The 15803-nt window shown below is 31.5% G+C and overlaps 1 protein-coding gene across 1 annotated transcript; it reads left to right on the top strand.

Annotated features, from left to right (window-relative positions):
* Positions 1–7396: 7396 nt before the first annotated feature.
* LOC134696522 (uncharacterized) lies at positions 7397–12761 on the top strand. Its single transcript, XM_063558361.1, has 4 exons — positions 7397–7445; positions 8195–8221; positions 9917–10002; positions 12375–12761. Exons 2-4 carry the CDS (start codon positions 8207–8209, stop codon positions 12700–12702), a joined length of 429 nt encoding a protein of 142 aa, XP_063414431.1. The 5' UTR covers positions 7397–7445; positions 8195–8206; the 3' UTR covers positions 12703–12761.
* The last annotated feature ends 3042 nt before the right edge of the window (positions 12762–15803 follow it).

Raw genomic sequence — 15803 nt, 5'->3', positions numbered from 1 at the left:
TGGTACTATTTTACTTAATCCAAATAACTGTAAAGTTGTAGCACCCTAAGTGTTCATTCTACGATTGGAATTAAGGAATGACTGTAATATTTTTTCTGTCTATGAAGAAGGTGGGTTATTTAACAGTGTACACCACATTTTTTTTATGTTATTTCGAATACTCTGAAAGTACTTTAATTCGTAGGTATTAATTTTCGTGGTTTGAGGAATATTTACATGTTCGTGGGTTTTTAAATTAAAAAAAAAACAAATGAAAAATTTAAGCATTTAGAAACAAAGGTTACAAATAGTCTGGATTGAGAAAACTGCAAAGTAAACATTGATCCGTGTAAATCGTAGTGATAACACTAATTAACTTTGCATAAAGTGATCAACAGATTAAAGACCATCAAAGGTGTTAATTAGACTATAAACATGTCACCTAAAGAAAACAGTAACATAAAAAAATGCTATATACGTATCTGCAATTGTCAAGCAATCTTTATAATTCTTTTCAAAATCTAGCCCAGCATGAAATTATAATCACCCATATGTGCGAGAACTATGAGGATACAAAATGAACACTTTATCATACTAGCATGGAAATCTTTCTTTTATCAATCAAAAATATTTTTTAAGAGAAATAAAAGACTGAAAGTACAGTTTAGGTTATTAAAGATTAAATGGGTATAATCCTGCATGCCGTTGTAGTTTTGTGACTGCTATTAAAGTATTCTTAGATTTGGCGTTATTCCATATATCCTTTAATCGTATCAATAGTCAAACCTACAGTTTAGGTTATCAAAGATTAAATGGGTATACAGTTTAGGTTATTCAATGTCCAAGTCTGGCATACTAAATTATAATCCTGATATCCTTTGATAACTATTTACACCACTGGATTGATGCCACTGCTGGTGGACGTTTCATCCCCGAGGGTATCACCAACCCAGTAGTCAACATTTCGGTGCTGACATGAATATCATTAATGTGGTCATTTTTGTAAATTTCCTGTTTACAAAACTTTAAATTTTTCGAAAAACTTAAGGACTTTCTTATCCTAGGCATGGATTTCCTTAGCCGTATTTGGCACAACTTTTTGGAAATTAGGATCCTCAATACTCTTCAACTTTGTACTTGTTTGGATTTATAAATATTTTGATATGAGCGTCACTGGTGAGTCTTATGTAGTCGAAACGCACGTCTGCCGTACTAAATTATAATCCTGGTACCTTTGATAACTATCAACCATACAGATGAGGTCACAGATGGAAATTAACAAAATGGCAATGTTCACGTTGCAGGAAGCCCATCAGGTGACAATGAAACATGACCAAACAAGTGTTGGCAATTAATCTAGTGTCAACAACATCTCTTGTAAACGGGCCTTTTCAGTGCCATCTATATATTACTAAAAGGGTCCATCTTTGTTGTACACACGTAAAATGTCAATAGACACAAAATAGTTTTCTTAAGTAATATTAAGTCAGTATAAGTGTTTTGACAATCTGTTACAAAATTTTACTTTGATTGAAACTTTTCGTTTGATATAATAAAACAATTATGTCCCATTGAGTCGGTGATTATCAAAAATGTCAACCCTAGTTAGAGTTACTTGCCTTGGGCTAAAGCCCTTGTAGAATAATTCGTAATTGAGTCGACAATTTTGGATAATCAACTTCTCAGCGGGCCATAATTGTATATTATACACTCTATCTGATAACACTTTAAGTACACTCAAGAATGTAATGTTCAAGCTAATTGTTGAACATTCAAAATCAAATATTAATGAATGTCAAAGAAGAAATAAAATTAACATTCATGAAAAGTTCTATCAATTTAAGCCACCTCGATAAATAATTGGAATTTCAAATATCATTTGAAAATGAGGGAAGGTGTATAGATGCAGAACTTTTGCCTTTTACTAGTAACATGCTTCATATGAACCACATAACATTTTTTGACTGGGATCTCTAATGGCCAGAGAGTGTGCCAGTCTGCCTCCTCAAGACATTTTTCCAATTCGGACCAGAAGGGATTGCATATTCATACATCCTGCAAACCCAATGGGCATCCTTCATTATTAAAGGTTAAATATGACGGATTTGAGAATATTCTTAAATTATCATTCAGCTATATAGATGATATCGTTTTATTAGATAAGTTCTACAACAGCTGAACACTTTATATTCCATCAAAGTACGGTATACCATTGATACAGTTCAGCTTATATAATATTATGACCTTCATCTAGAAATCTAGATATTGGCAATCTGAATTATTTTAGAAAGAAATAATAACGACAAGATTGCCGGATTTTCAGTTCCCTATTGTGAACTTTCCATTTCTATGTAGGAAAGATACCAAGGCATCATTACATAAAAACGTAGACTGGGCATTAAAACTTTCATCAAAATGTGCTAGAAGTTGGATGTTTCGGAAGAAAAGGCAGTTACTGCTCCAAATGTGTCATCTGATAATCTGATAAAAGGTCGCTTACGGTAATAACACAATCGGGAAAAATTGATGGACTTTCATTTTTCTATCATATATTTTTTGTTAGAAGGTTGCTGCTAATGAGTAAGCTGTTCAATCAACGGTCCTCAAAGTATATTGGAAATTGTCCCTTCCGAAGTTTATGATTTGGTTGCCCTTGTAAAATATATGTGTCACGGATATGCCGGTTTCAATAACATTAACGGTACCAATTTCCATGCACCAGATGCGCATTTCGATAATACACGTCTCTGTCATCCCATGTTTTCCCCTTCATGATCCTTCTTGTGACATCAATTCGATAGAAATGACGTTGTATATAAGTATAGTGGAATGGAACATCCTACATATACTAGTATATGGACACTCAAAAGACAGCAAGATCTGATCATTGAGGAAACATAGAATATATTATCATTAAATTACAAATGCAATATTTTATTCACAAGTGAGTTTTATATAATTTATTTTCAGGGTTAACTGGTTTTTTTTTTACATGCAGTGTTCATAACTTCTTGTAAAGTTGCAAAAGTTTAAGGAATAAAAAAACAAACTCATCACATATTCCAAGATTATGATTTTTTTCTTTTGTTCCTGGAAACTATCGAAAAACTGTGTTCTTGAAAAACAAGGTACCTACTTACAACAAAAAAATATCTGAAGAAAACAACTGCAACAAACAGACATATAAAGAATACAAATATTTCTCGATATTGACACAGGTTGATAACTTCAAACTTAAATCTATGACAAACGTGATTATTTTAACTTTCCAATTGTCCACTTCCCATTTCACAGCATAATATACCATCTACTCAATTGTAATGGGTTTACAAATCTTGGTAAATTTGCAACGTTTGTTCATATTCGCTCTTTACTAACTCGGATACTTACAGCGCCCCTTTACGGTCACGATAATTGCCCTCCAGAGCTAATTGAGCGATCGTAGTGATCGTATTATAACGACTGGATTATTCGGGTCAGCTATTTACAGACTCATTAATAGGGGTGAGCACCCTGGACAAAAACTGCCACAACATAGTTGGAAAATGACGAAATGCCCGGACAATCCTAGTCATTTAAGATTGGAGTCGAGCGCACGGTGTTCGAACTCACAACCTCATTGTTGACTAGAGATAACAGTAGTATATATACTTGGAACACTTTGCCACCGAGTCCCCGACTTTCATACAAGTGAAAGGTTAACTAGCTATCAAATCAGGTTCATTCAATCATTTTCAACATAAGAAAATGCCGGTATAGAATCACGAGTAGGACAGCTGTTTCATATAATGTTTTTGAGCTTTTGATTTTTACCATTTGCTAAAGGGATTTCCGGTTTGAAATACTTCAAATGCTTATCAATTAAGGATTTGTCTTTGAACATTTCTCCTTTGGTTAAAAGCATTTATCGAAGAAGGTCATAATTCATGCGTTATTAAAATGCGTTAAGTCTACGGTAATTATCGCGCGAACTTGTATTTAATTAACCATGCATAGCAAGAATAATACATAAACATAAGATGGACGATACCAAACATACCAAATAAGAAAATGATAAATATTATGTAGTACCGTTAATTTTTCTGACTTATGTTCATGCATTTAGAAGATTTATTTTTACATTTGAATTACGTATATATGCTCTCACCTGACAACATTATGCAACAACAAAATCATTAGGAACAATACCATTTCAAAAGCTTATTTTTCCAACTTTGACTACAGAAAAATGTACAAAATTATGTGATGTTAGAATGGTATGCACATTTATACAGAAGGGATATTTAACCGAAAGTCGAAACTTGACAAGAAAACGACAAACAACAGTTCACAAAACTTAACACAATTAATTTAATACATAGGCCGTACTTTAACCTATAATGGTTTACTTTTTAAATTGTTATTTGGATGGAGAGTTGTCTCATTGGCACTCACACCACATCTTCCTATATCTATATATTGAAAATCGGTAAACTTCTATTGCCTTTATTCGAAATGACAGATATATTTATATTAAATTAATAATTTGTAAATTAAACAAGTCTTTCTATTTCATAAATACTTGTCAAAAGTGTACATAAAATCAACGGTACCAATTTTGTTGCACCAGATGCGCATTTCGACAAAACATGTCTCTTCAGTGATGCTCGTAGCCAAAATATTTGAAGTCCAAAGCTTATATAAAAGATGAAGAGCTATAATCCAAAAGGTCATCTGTACATCTGTATCATGGAAGGAGGAAACTTTATTTGGTATGAAAATCATTGACCGGATAATAATTAAATGAAAAGGTGAACTAAAAAATATGAAGACTAGACTTTTTGTTATCAAAAGAGTAAGCTCCTTTTTCTAGTTTCAGATTATCTATTATTGATGTGAAATTCAACCCTCTCAATTCAAAGGTATCATATTTTCCTTTGCAATACAGTTACAAGTAAATTTCAAACTCCAATTTATCTTCCCAACAAAAGATATGTTTGTGTAAAAGATAAAAGATAACATTTTGAAGTAAATCATAGATTGCATGTTAATCGAGGCATTCTATATACGACGAGACACTACACCGGAAGGTTTTTGAACACATGAAACTCTCTTTAGTAGAAAAGGACGAAGAAATATTAGCCTTCTGATACTTATTTCAAGCGCAAGGAAGTTTATTTGAAAAGCAAACTTTTTGACTATCTTCTTATTTATATTTCTCAGAACTGTTATTGTTACATCATTCTTCTTTGGAATTCAGGAAATATTTTCCTTCTTTCGGGTCTGAATCTTTCTGTAACGACATGAAACGATTGCATCGTTCTAGGTTGTCACTAAAAATTTGATAGTTTTAGTGTAAATCTTGAATTTTAACAAGAAAGTAAATGTATTCTTAAATGTTTTATAGTCTTTTCATACTTTTTTTAAAGGGGTGTCGTTGTGATATTCCGATTAAGGGGTTTCAATAACAAATAAAATAGAGATTGAAAATTGGGAATGTGTCAAAGAGACAACAACCCGACCATAGAAAAAACAACAGCAGAAGGTCATCAACATGTCTTCAATGTAGCGAGAAATTCCCGCACCCGGAGGCGTTCTTCAGCTGGCCCCTAAACAAATATATACTAGTTCAGTTATAATGGACGCCATACTATTTTCCAAATTGTTCACAAGAAACTAAATTCAAAATAATACAAGACAAACAAAGGCCATAGGCTCCTGACTTGGGACAGGCACACACATGCGGCGGGATTAAACATGTTGAAAAATGAATACGATGTTTTTTTGGGGAAACAATATAAACTCATCAAAGATATATCAATTTTTGAAATAAATGCAAGCCTAAATACATAAGCATTTAAGATTGTACTATTAACTTCATTTGCCGAATTGAACACATTTGTATTTTCCATATTTTTTAAACTTGTAAGCTATCATATGTCTTTCAGTAGAAACTTCTTTTGTCGATAATTCACAGGTCGATAATTCATGCACAAAAGTGCGAAATACTGGGCTGATAATTACCTTGTGAGGAACTTCACCAGCAGCGGCATCGACCAAGTGTTGGTAAATAAACTAACAAAAGAACATTATTTACTATTTGATAAAAATTTACAGGTATTCTTGTGAACTTTGTAGTAATACTCGTTATAAAATTTGGAGATTTTTTTTGATAATACAGAACAGTTCTACCAACTTACAGAACTATTCAAATGAGAGTTCCTAACATTCACAAACTTTTAATTAAGAAATTGAAATTGTCGCTCTTTATAGCCAATTCTCTATATAGCCAATTTCAAAAAGAATGCCCCCCTACAGCACTGCTTCTAAATTTAGGCGATATTGGTTTACCTATGTTCAAATCTCGTTTATCAATTTAATAAAAAAGAAAAAAATCATTGTTACAAACAAAGAACTGAGTGGATAGCATAACTGTTTGTAAGAACTACATGTTGTTTTTTTTTAAATGCAATAAGCAAAATTAATTTAAGAATAAACAGTACAAAAAGGCAACAGTATCATACTGTCGTTTAAAAGTATTTAAATCGATTGAGAGAAAACGAATTCGAGTTAGAATCTAAAATCGAGAGAAACACATCAAATGTAAGAGAAAAATAACGAAACAACAAACACAGAAAACGACTAAACTATCAATGCTTAAAAACACAAAATAATCATTGGCAATGAGTTTGTTCTTTTAAAATCAAATATCAAGCGCTCATCAAAATACAAGAAATTTAAACTATTAAATTTCATAGACTTGATTGCCTAACATTTGACCATCTATGCTTCTCATGGTAATATTTTCTTTTCAATTTCAATATTTATATCTCCTGAACATTGGTGTTTAGCAAATTGTTTAACCTATACAATATAGCAGTACAACCATCTTTAAATATCAATCGACATAAATTTACCTAAAAAACGGACATGATTGGACCTTTCGCATGAATCAAAGTACAATTTGACCAAAATAGTAACGGTATTATGACAATTTGAAGAAAGGTCTGAAATAGGGGGTTAATCCTACTGATCTAAAGAGTGATTAACTATAGGGTGATTTGTTCCTTGTATCAAGTTTAGTGAAATTAGATAAAACGATTTTTGTATCTTAGAAATATTGACATATCTTTTATTTGCACCAAAACAACTGGCTTTATCTTTTTCTTGTACTTGTGATATTTTTGTTTTTAATTTTAATTTTCGATAAATGAATCACCAAGGAAGGTCGCAACTTTCAAAATTTACAAAGTTAAAATAAAATTAGCCAACAGACTAAATGTTCTTGGAAAAAATACATATGGTACAAGTCATAAATTTATTTCATTTCTGACGGTGCCAACGAATGAAATAATAGCTGCATTTGAATGGAACGCAGCTATTGGATAGCTTTCATGGTAACAAGGAAGCAAGCAAATATATAAATTGCGAGTCACATAAACTATTTTTCATCCGGAAAAAGACTTTAACCGATAATCAAACCTGCGGTAAGTTCTTAATTATAATATATGTTTGAGTTTTTAAAACTATTTTCTTATTATTATAAACCAGGTTTTTTTTTCGCGGATACTTTATTTTATGTTCTAATCGTTCTAGTTCATTCCGCGGTTATTTAATTTCGGGATTTCGTAATTAACCTGATGTATACCACTATCAACAACAACATTTTTTAATTTGACTTAGTCTTGGTCAATTTACTACCATCTCAACAAGAGTTGTTTCATAAGCATATTAGTTATAATAAGAGTTTCATAGAAATAGCAGATGGTGTATGATTACTTTGAATTTCATAATTATTGTACCTTGTGACAAAAAAAATATACGTTATTCTAAAAAGGATTTTGCTATAGTTTTGACGAACATCGAAATCTTCCTCGAATTGGTCAAGTTCTTGGTGTTAATAACACACAAATTTTCGTATATATATTAGATACTTTACACGGTAACATCAAACCCGCTGTTGTCAGAAAAAATATAAACTATAAAGCATTATAATTTTAACCAGGTTTTTGTCATTCTAAAATAAAGCCCCCAATGAAATAGTTAAATTAAATGTGTCAATTTTGCAAAGACAAGGTCTAAAACAACAGGTGTAAAATCCATTCATATATTATTAAAATTTGCTAATTTTCTTATCTTTACATGTCCTCTTAGTCTGACTGAAAGTTTAAAAAAAATCAAGTGAAGTATTATTTTTGTTACATATATTTTAAAAAGTTCTACTTTATTTTTTCAGAAAAAAGGCAAAATGGCTAACACATTCGTAAGTTTTTCTGATTGTATGTGATTGTATGTCTTTTAAAAACGTTTGACAAGAATCAACTTTTAGTTATATGTTATATGTCTCATCGGATTTACTTATACTAACATTTAGTTAACAGAATGTGCATAAAACCAAGCACTAAACAATATAACCTTGATCACTATCCGAGGTTAGGTAAACCCTTTCTGAAGGACTTGTAGAATGTGTAAGGATCCAATCCATATACCAATACATCATTTAACTCATAATAATCTAGAAATGTTATTGACTTAAAACATGCAGTTGTTTAAAGCAGTCGCTAATCCATAGAAATAAGTTCATCTGACATCTCTATACAAGATATGAATGAAATTGAGAATAGAAACATCCAGTCTTCTTTTTTCTGAAATATTAATCATGTCATTATAATATTAATACCAATATTAAAAAAGAGGCAAAAATAAAGACAAAACAAAATGTAAATGGGTAGTTTATAAGACTTTTGATGGCAAAATAAAGACTCGAATACGCTGCCCCGAAATGAGTATATTTTTTATTCATCCAACATTGGCCACTATCTTTTAAAAAAAAAAACAATGAAAAAATAACAAGGATTTTATAAGATTTTCACAAATGGCCCATGGTGATTTTCGCATGAATCTCAGATGAAATTCAGGTAAAAAAATATATCATGAGATTCACTTCAAACGAGCTTATACGTGAAACTAACGTGACAAGTTTCATGTGAATTTTATATGAATTGATATTCACTTGAATCTCACGTGAATTTTTTACATGAATTTCACGTGAATTTTACAAAAAAAAATGGTATTTTTCAAGATTTTAAGTAATTTAAAAAGTTTGTGTTATTTGAATTACTTTATTTTTAATATTCATGTAAATTTAACGTGATAAAATATCATGTAATTTTAACGTGAAATGCATTCGAGTGAAACTCACAAAAACTGATTCCATGCGAGTTTCACGTATAATTAAGCTGGTTTGAGGTGAAATTCATGTGAATTTCACATGAGATTCACATAAATTTAAATTCACGTGGAATTCATGTGAGCGAAATTTGCATGTGAATGTACGGTCGAACCAAACCTCATAATGATTGTGTCGAACTCGGTAACAGTCGACAAATCGGACAAGTCGAGGTATTTTGACCTTTTATGAACATTATTGTTTTACTTATTAAAAGAAAAAATCAAGCGTAAAATGTTGATTGGTGTCTGCTCTATGGTCGGGTTGTTGGAGATTGGAGCGTCACTGATGAGTCTATTGTAAACGAATAGTTATCAAAGGTACCAGGATTATAATTTAGTAAACGAAACGTGGTTCTGGCGTAAATACAAATTTTAATCCTTGTATCTATGATGAGTTTATCTAAAACAAATAAGTAAGTTTTTGAAGGGCGAAAAACTTGACGATTTATGTTCATTGAACATTGATTAATGTAACTTGCAGTAGGTCAGCACTAGGGTCAGCACTGTCTTAGTAGTTTCTAGGTTGAAGGTCGTGTCGCTTGCGAGAAAACGTTGTTTTCATTACTTCTTAAAATAAGTTTTAGTTAAACAAAAGACTTTAAATTAGTATTTGCTGTTTCTCTCCCAAGCCCGTGATATTTATGAGTAATTGACCGAAAAAATATTTTAAAGACAATAATTAAACAATGAACTGTATGTTAGTTATTTTTAAAAGAACATTTTACAGGTTACCCTCTCCTCGTGGAATAAAAGAATGATGGTAGGAGAGGAATTTGCCTTAGAGGTTAAGTGTAATAAACCTAATGAAAAAACGTAAGTATAACAAATATCTCTGAACCAAGATGAAAAAAAAATGGGAAATCAATTACAATAAATTTAATTCTTCAAATTTCAGTTTTTTACTCATCTCAATTTTGAACTTATTTTCCTTTTAATAACATTCTTAAGTAAATAAAAGACCATTTGAAAATTACAAAATGGCATAATTTTATTTATTGCATATTCAATGTGCGCAATGAATATACAACTGCAGATGTGTTATGTTCCATTCTTTCGCAAGAACAATATAAACAACAAACAAACAATTAAATTTGAAATTTGGCTGATTATTTGTCATGGCATTTATTCAACAATATTCAACAATATAAACCAACAAACAACCAACATCAACAAACTGGCCAAAAAGTTAAAACTTGATGACAATTGGTCACTGAAGGAAAACCAACAGTAAATGTATAACAATTTCTAGCTGCTGGGCAGATCCATAACAGCTTAATGAACGATATTTGAATAAATCACTGCCAGTTGAATCATGTTGATGATGACATCCAACGCACTTTCCATATTGAACGGAATGTCATGACGATAGACACTCTTTTTTTATTATACCTGCAAATTCCTTGAATATTCAGGTTTCATTGATCTGCCGATTAATATTAAAACGTCTGACACTTTTGATGATACATGACAATCTAATTGGAACATTCAATACATTTGGATCTGTTCACCATGTAATCTGAAAAATAATCTAAAAACAGCATCAATTTTGTTTGTTAAAGGGAGGGAGGGTGGGTTGTGCAATCTTGCAAAATACTCGTGGAATGAAAATTTAGCGGGAGCATGTGCTTATATATGACCAAAGTCCACGAGGCGCTTCAAAGCATATTCTTTCTTATGTTTAAATATATGGTTGTAATTATGTAAATGGCAAAACGTAATTAATGGACTGACGTACGTTTGAAACACAATAAACAACTAAGTGTATTTTTAATGCAATAAATCAATTTAATTATTAGATCATTAAATTTTAATACACATCGAGTAGATATCCATGTAAACAAGAACAAAAAACTTTGAAAACAGTTTAAATCTAAATGCAACCTTTTCTTCAATATAACTCAAATGGATTCTATCAACATTTAAAGAAGAAATGAAATCAAAAATCTACAATTACCATCATGAACTGAATGATCATTACACGATATAAACCTCAATTTGTATATTGACTTTTAAAGAGAACTATTTGAAATGTTTTATAACTCTGTAGTTTATGTGCTCTGTCCCCTTAATCAATTCAAATAAAACCAAATATTTTATTGTCGTATAAACTTTACAGTTTGTGACCAACATATTAACACAATAAAAATAATTATTTAACTCTCCTACCATCATTCTTTTATTCCACGAGGAGAGGATTGTATAAAGTTCTTTTGAAAATAACTAAAATACAGTTCATTGTTTAATTATTGTCTTAATGTAAGTCAACAATTTACTATCTGTCTCTAACAAAAAAGATTGTTTACAAAGACCAATACTAATTTTGACAAGACTTTTTCATTCTGTAATCAAAGTTTTGATGACTTACAATATAGACAATTTCAATTATCGTAATGCAGAACTAATCAAGGAACATAGTTACAATCACTTTCATTCAAACCTATATAAGACCAACAAAAATCTAATGATGTTACTATTTATAGTTCGAATATGATAACTTTCATTATTGTTGCTATTTCTATGTATGCATACATCATTGCTGTATTTTCTTTTTTGAATATATGCTGTATTCATGTATTTGTTTGAAAATTAGTAAAGTTCTCACCAAATTGTCCTCTTTAAATAAAAAATTAAGTATAACTATGATTTCGTCCTTCAAAATCAATACCAATTTGTATTGTTCGGGTACAATACGGACAGTTGCTTCTAAAAAGTCATGATTTTAATGGTATGTCTGTAGATGTTATGTTTGGAGCTAAAATTTTGCTTTGGACACCAATTATGAGTCGGTTTCACAAAAAAAAACCACTTACTACAATCTGTAATGTTGAACACTTTACTTTGTGACGCTTAAAAATTTTAACGTTCGAAAAAGAAAAACAAACTAAAAAATGTAACTTATATTTATTATAGTATCTTCCTATTAACAACCAACATATAATTCTGTAATTGGAGTTAAATTTTGTATGTATAATTATAATGAATAAAAGAGATATCAATGGTGGATCAAGGAGTTTTAAAAGGGTTGTAATTCGTGCAAACGGAATATACTAAATACAGCCCGATAAAAATGCTTCAATCAAATGTTGCGTCCTCTATATCACTCCTGAACCGGCAACTGGCCATAGTATACATACAAAGTTGGAAGATGTTAACAGATGTTATAAAATTATTTTTGTTTATTTTAGTGGGTACTCAATAAATTTTCAACAAAGCAAAGACCAAAAGGACGGCATCATTTTCCATTTCAACCCAAGGGCTGAATCATCGCAAGTTGTCTTGAATACGTTGGCAAACAACAAAGCATGGGGTATCGAGACTAATATTCTGGATGACAACGTTGGAGAGATTCATTACGCGAGCTCATTCAAGTTGAAACTTAAACCGATCACGGAGACAACAGTTCATGTGTATGTCAATGATAAGTTCAAAACCGAATACGAATGCCAAGGAAAGAAAATTACCGACGCCAACTACTTAATTTTTTCGCCTTTTGTTTCAATTCATCCAATATAAAAATAAAAAGGACAACCTCTGAACATTTTGATAAAATTGTAAAATAAATTTGCTTTTGATTGACCTATAACATGTAAATCACTAACAATTTGCTTAAACATCATTCGGGTACTTCGCTAATGTTTTTAAAGATCTTGAATATTATAAAATATAACAATTCTTCATTGTCAGCAAACACATATTTCCGCCGTCTGTATTGTAGCTTTTTGTCGATTTCAACACAATAAAGCAATTAAAGTGACACATTTGTTTTCTATTTACTATTTTCTAGTATACAATATATCAATATGAAATAAAACTATGTTCTTTAAAAGGGATACTAGGAGACATGAGTCAATGCAGTGAGTTTTGATATAAATTCAATGTGTCATGAATCGTTTTACTCTGTCCGTCTTTTCTCTTTCATTTCAGGCACATATCCCACCGACAAATTTCTTCTTATAAAAAAAAATCGCTTTACGTTCATGGTAATTGGCGTGTTTAAAAGACATTCTTCTCTATTGTTTTTCTCTAAATGTGTATTACATATCCTCTGCGCAGGGAATTCGTCTATAAATGTCTTGGTTTTTTTCTCTCGTATAAAGTTCTAAGAAAAACATGTGTGCCAAACTGTCAATATTTTGTTGTCGATCTTGTATTTGCAAAGTGTAGATATTAACTTCCCTTTTTCTTTTGTTTAGTTTTCATATGTGTTCACCAAAATTCAGCTTTATAACGCAGATCAACGATTTGCAACCATGCAACTCATTGGAACACAAGCGATGAATAAAGCACTTTAACAGCAGCACCGAGACCAACAATACATGTTGCGTAATTTTGAAATTCTGAATGAATCATTTATATTTGTAACGACAAATCCTGCACCGTATCCTTCAATTAATAATGCAAATTTCAAAATAACAACATGCTAAGCGTTTCACAATACACAATATATATAAGCATTGTATATTTAGTTTACAACGCAATACGAATAGTAACCCAATGAACATCAATTAACAAAAACTAATTGTAAATATTGTTAATATAGGATATGACATATCCTCTCATTATACGAATGGTACAACTCAAATGGTATATTTTAAAGTTCAAGATATTGGACTATTATGTATAAGTTGAATGAAAATCTGTTTCTTTATGATAACACATAAGTTACTTCTTGATTACAACCGTTATTTTCAGATTTCAATCTGTTATTTTCGACGCGATAAATTTTCTTTTACGGATGCCAGAAAATGTATATTTATTAAAAGAGGAACGAAAGATGCAAGTGGGACAGTCAAACTCAAAGATTGAAAATAAACTGACAACGCCATGATTTAAAAAAAAAACCACGACAATACAGATAGTACAATAGTACAGAAGACACAACATAGAAAAGTAAAGACTACGCAACACGCACCCCACCAAAAACTGGCAGTGATCTCAGGTGCTCCGGAAGAGTAAGCAGATCCTGTTCCACGTGTGTTGCTTATGTTATTACAATTCTGGTAATTTGTCCAATTCGGTAGGTCACATTCGTGAAAAGGAAAGGGTATTGTATGTAGTTACGACATAAGGAACATATCCGATATCATCTGTGAAACGGTTATTCCGTAACGGTCAACCAACTCGTGATGTCGTCCGTAAAATTTACGAAGGGATGATTTCAACTTCACCATTTGGAACTCTTGGTTTAATAGCTTTCTTTGTGAGCAGCAATCCTCTATCAAGGAAATCGTGATAGGAAATACAAGCCCGGGAATATCGTATCAATTGGGAGATATATACTCCGTATGTAGGCTCTGCTAAAATGTTGCTTCATAGAAATGGAAAGTTCACAATTGGGAAGCTGAAATCATATCTTTTGTCGTAAAGTTTTGTTTTCAACAAATTATCATTGTCAATTTCTAGATGAAGGTCAAAATATGAGGCAGACTTAACTGTATCTGTAGTATCCTTGATCTCTAGTTAGATGGGATAGATTCTTTCAACATAGTCACCAACTTTTGTACTATTTAGTGATATCGAGAACATCATCTGTATAGCTGAAAATAAAGTTAAATGATATTGCTAACTTCTTATATTTCTTCTTAGAAGTTCCTGTATGAATAAACTCATCATAGATACCAGAACTAAATTTTGTATATACGCCAGACGAGCGTTTCGTCTACAGACTCATCAGTGACGCTCGAATCCAAAAAAGTTTGAAAGCCCAAATAAAGTACGAAGTTGAAGAGCATGGAGGACCACAATTCCTAAAATGTTTGCCAAATACAGGTAAGGTAATCTATGCCTGCGATATAAAAGCCTTAGAATTTCAAAAATTCAAAATTTTGTAAATAGTTAATTTACAAATATAACCATATCAATGATAATTCCTGTCAGCACAAAAGTGCTGACTACTGGGCTGGTGATACCCTCGGGGAAATAAATCTCCACCAGCAGTGGAATCGACCCAGTGATAGTAAATAAACTCATCATAGAAACCAGGAATAAATTTGTTATATACGCCAGACGTGCGTTTCGTCTGCATAAGACTCATCAGTGACGCTCGAATCCAAAAAAGTTTGAAACCCCAAATAAAGTACGAAGTTGAAGAGATTTGTGGACCAAAATTTCTTAAAAAAAGTTTTGCAAAATACAGCTAAGGTAATCTATGCCTGAGGTAGAAAAGCCTTAGTATTTCAAAAATTCTAATTTTTGTAAACAGTTAATTTATAAATATAACCTTATCAATGATAATTCCTGTCAGCACAAAAGTTCTGACTACTGGGCTGGTGATACCCTCATTACTCAACCTTAAGCCTTAATCATTAAACCAGCAAGCAACCAACTAGCATAAGCTTTTCCTGTTACACTGACGCAAACGAGATAAAAGATAAGTAAAATACAAAAAAAAAGTAACAGGAAAAGATAGTTACTTTGACATTACTAAAGCACGGATGCGTAATCATTCTCGAAATGAACTATTTTTGTCCATCTGATGAGTTAAGCCTTTTTCAACTGATTTTTATAGTTCTTCCTTATGTTGTACTGGTATACCACTGTTATGAGAGGGTTTGGATACCACTTACATGTTTAACCCTGCCACATTATGTATGTATGTGCCTGTCCTAAGTCAG

Source organism: Mytilus trossulus, chromosome 14 (assembly GCF_036588685.1).
Source record: "Mytilus trossulus isolate FHL-02 chromosome 14, PNRI_Mtr1.1.1.hap1, whole genome shotgun sequence".
Taxonomy (NCBI): Eukaryota; Metazoa; Mollusca; class Bivalvia; order Mytilida; family Mytilidae; genus Mytilus; species Mytilus trossulus.
This window is presented reverse-complemented; position numbering and strand designations above follow the sequence as displayed.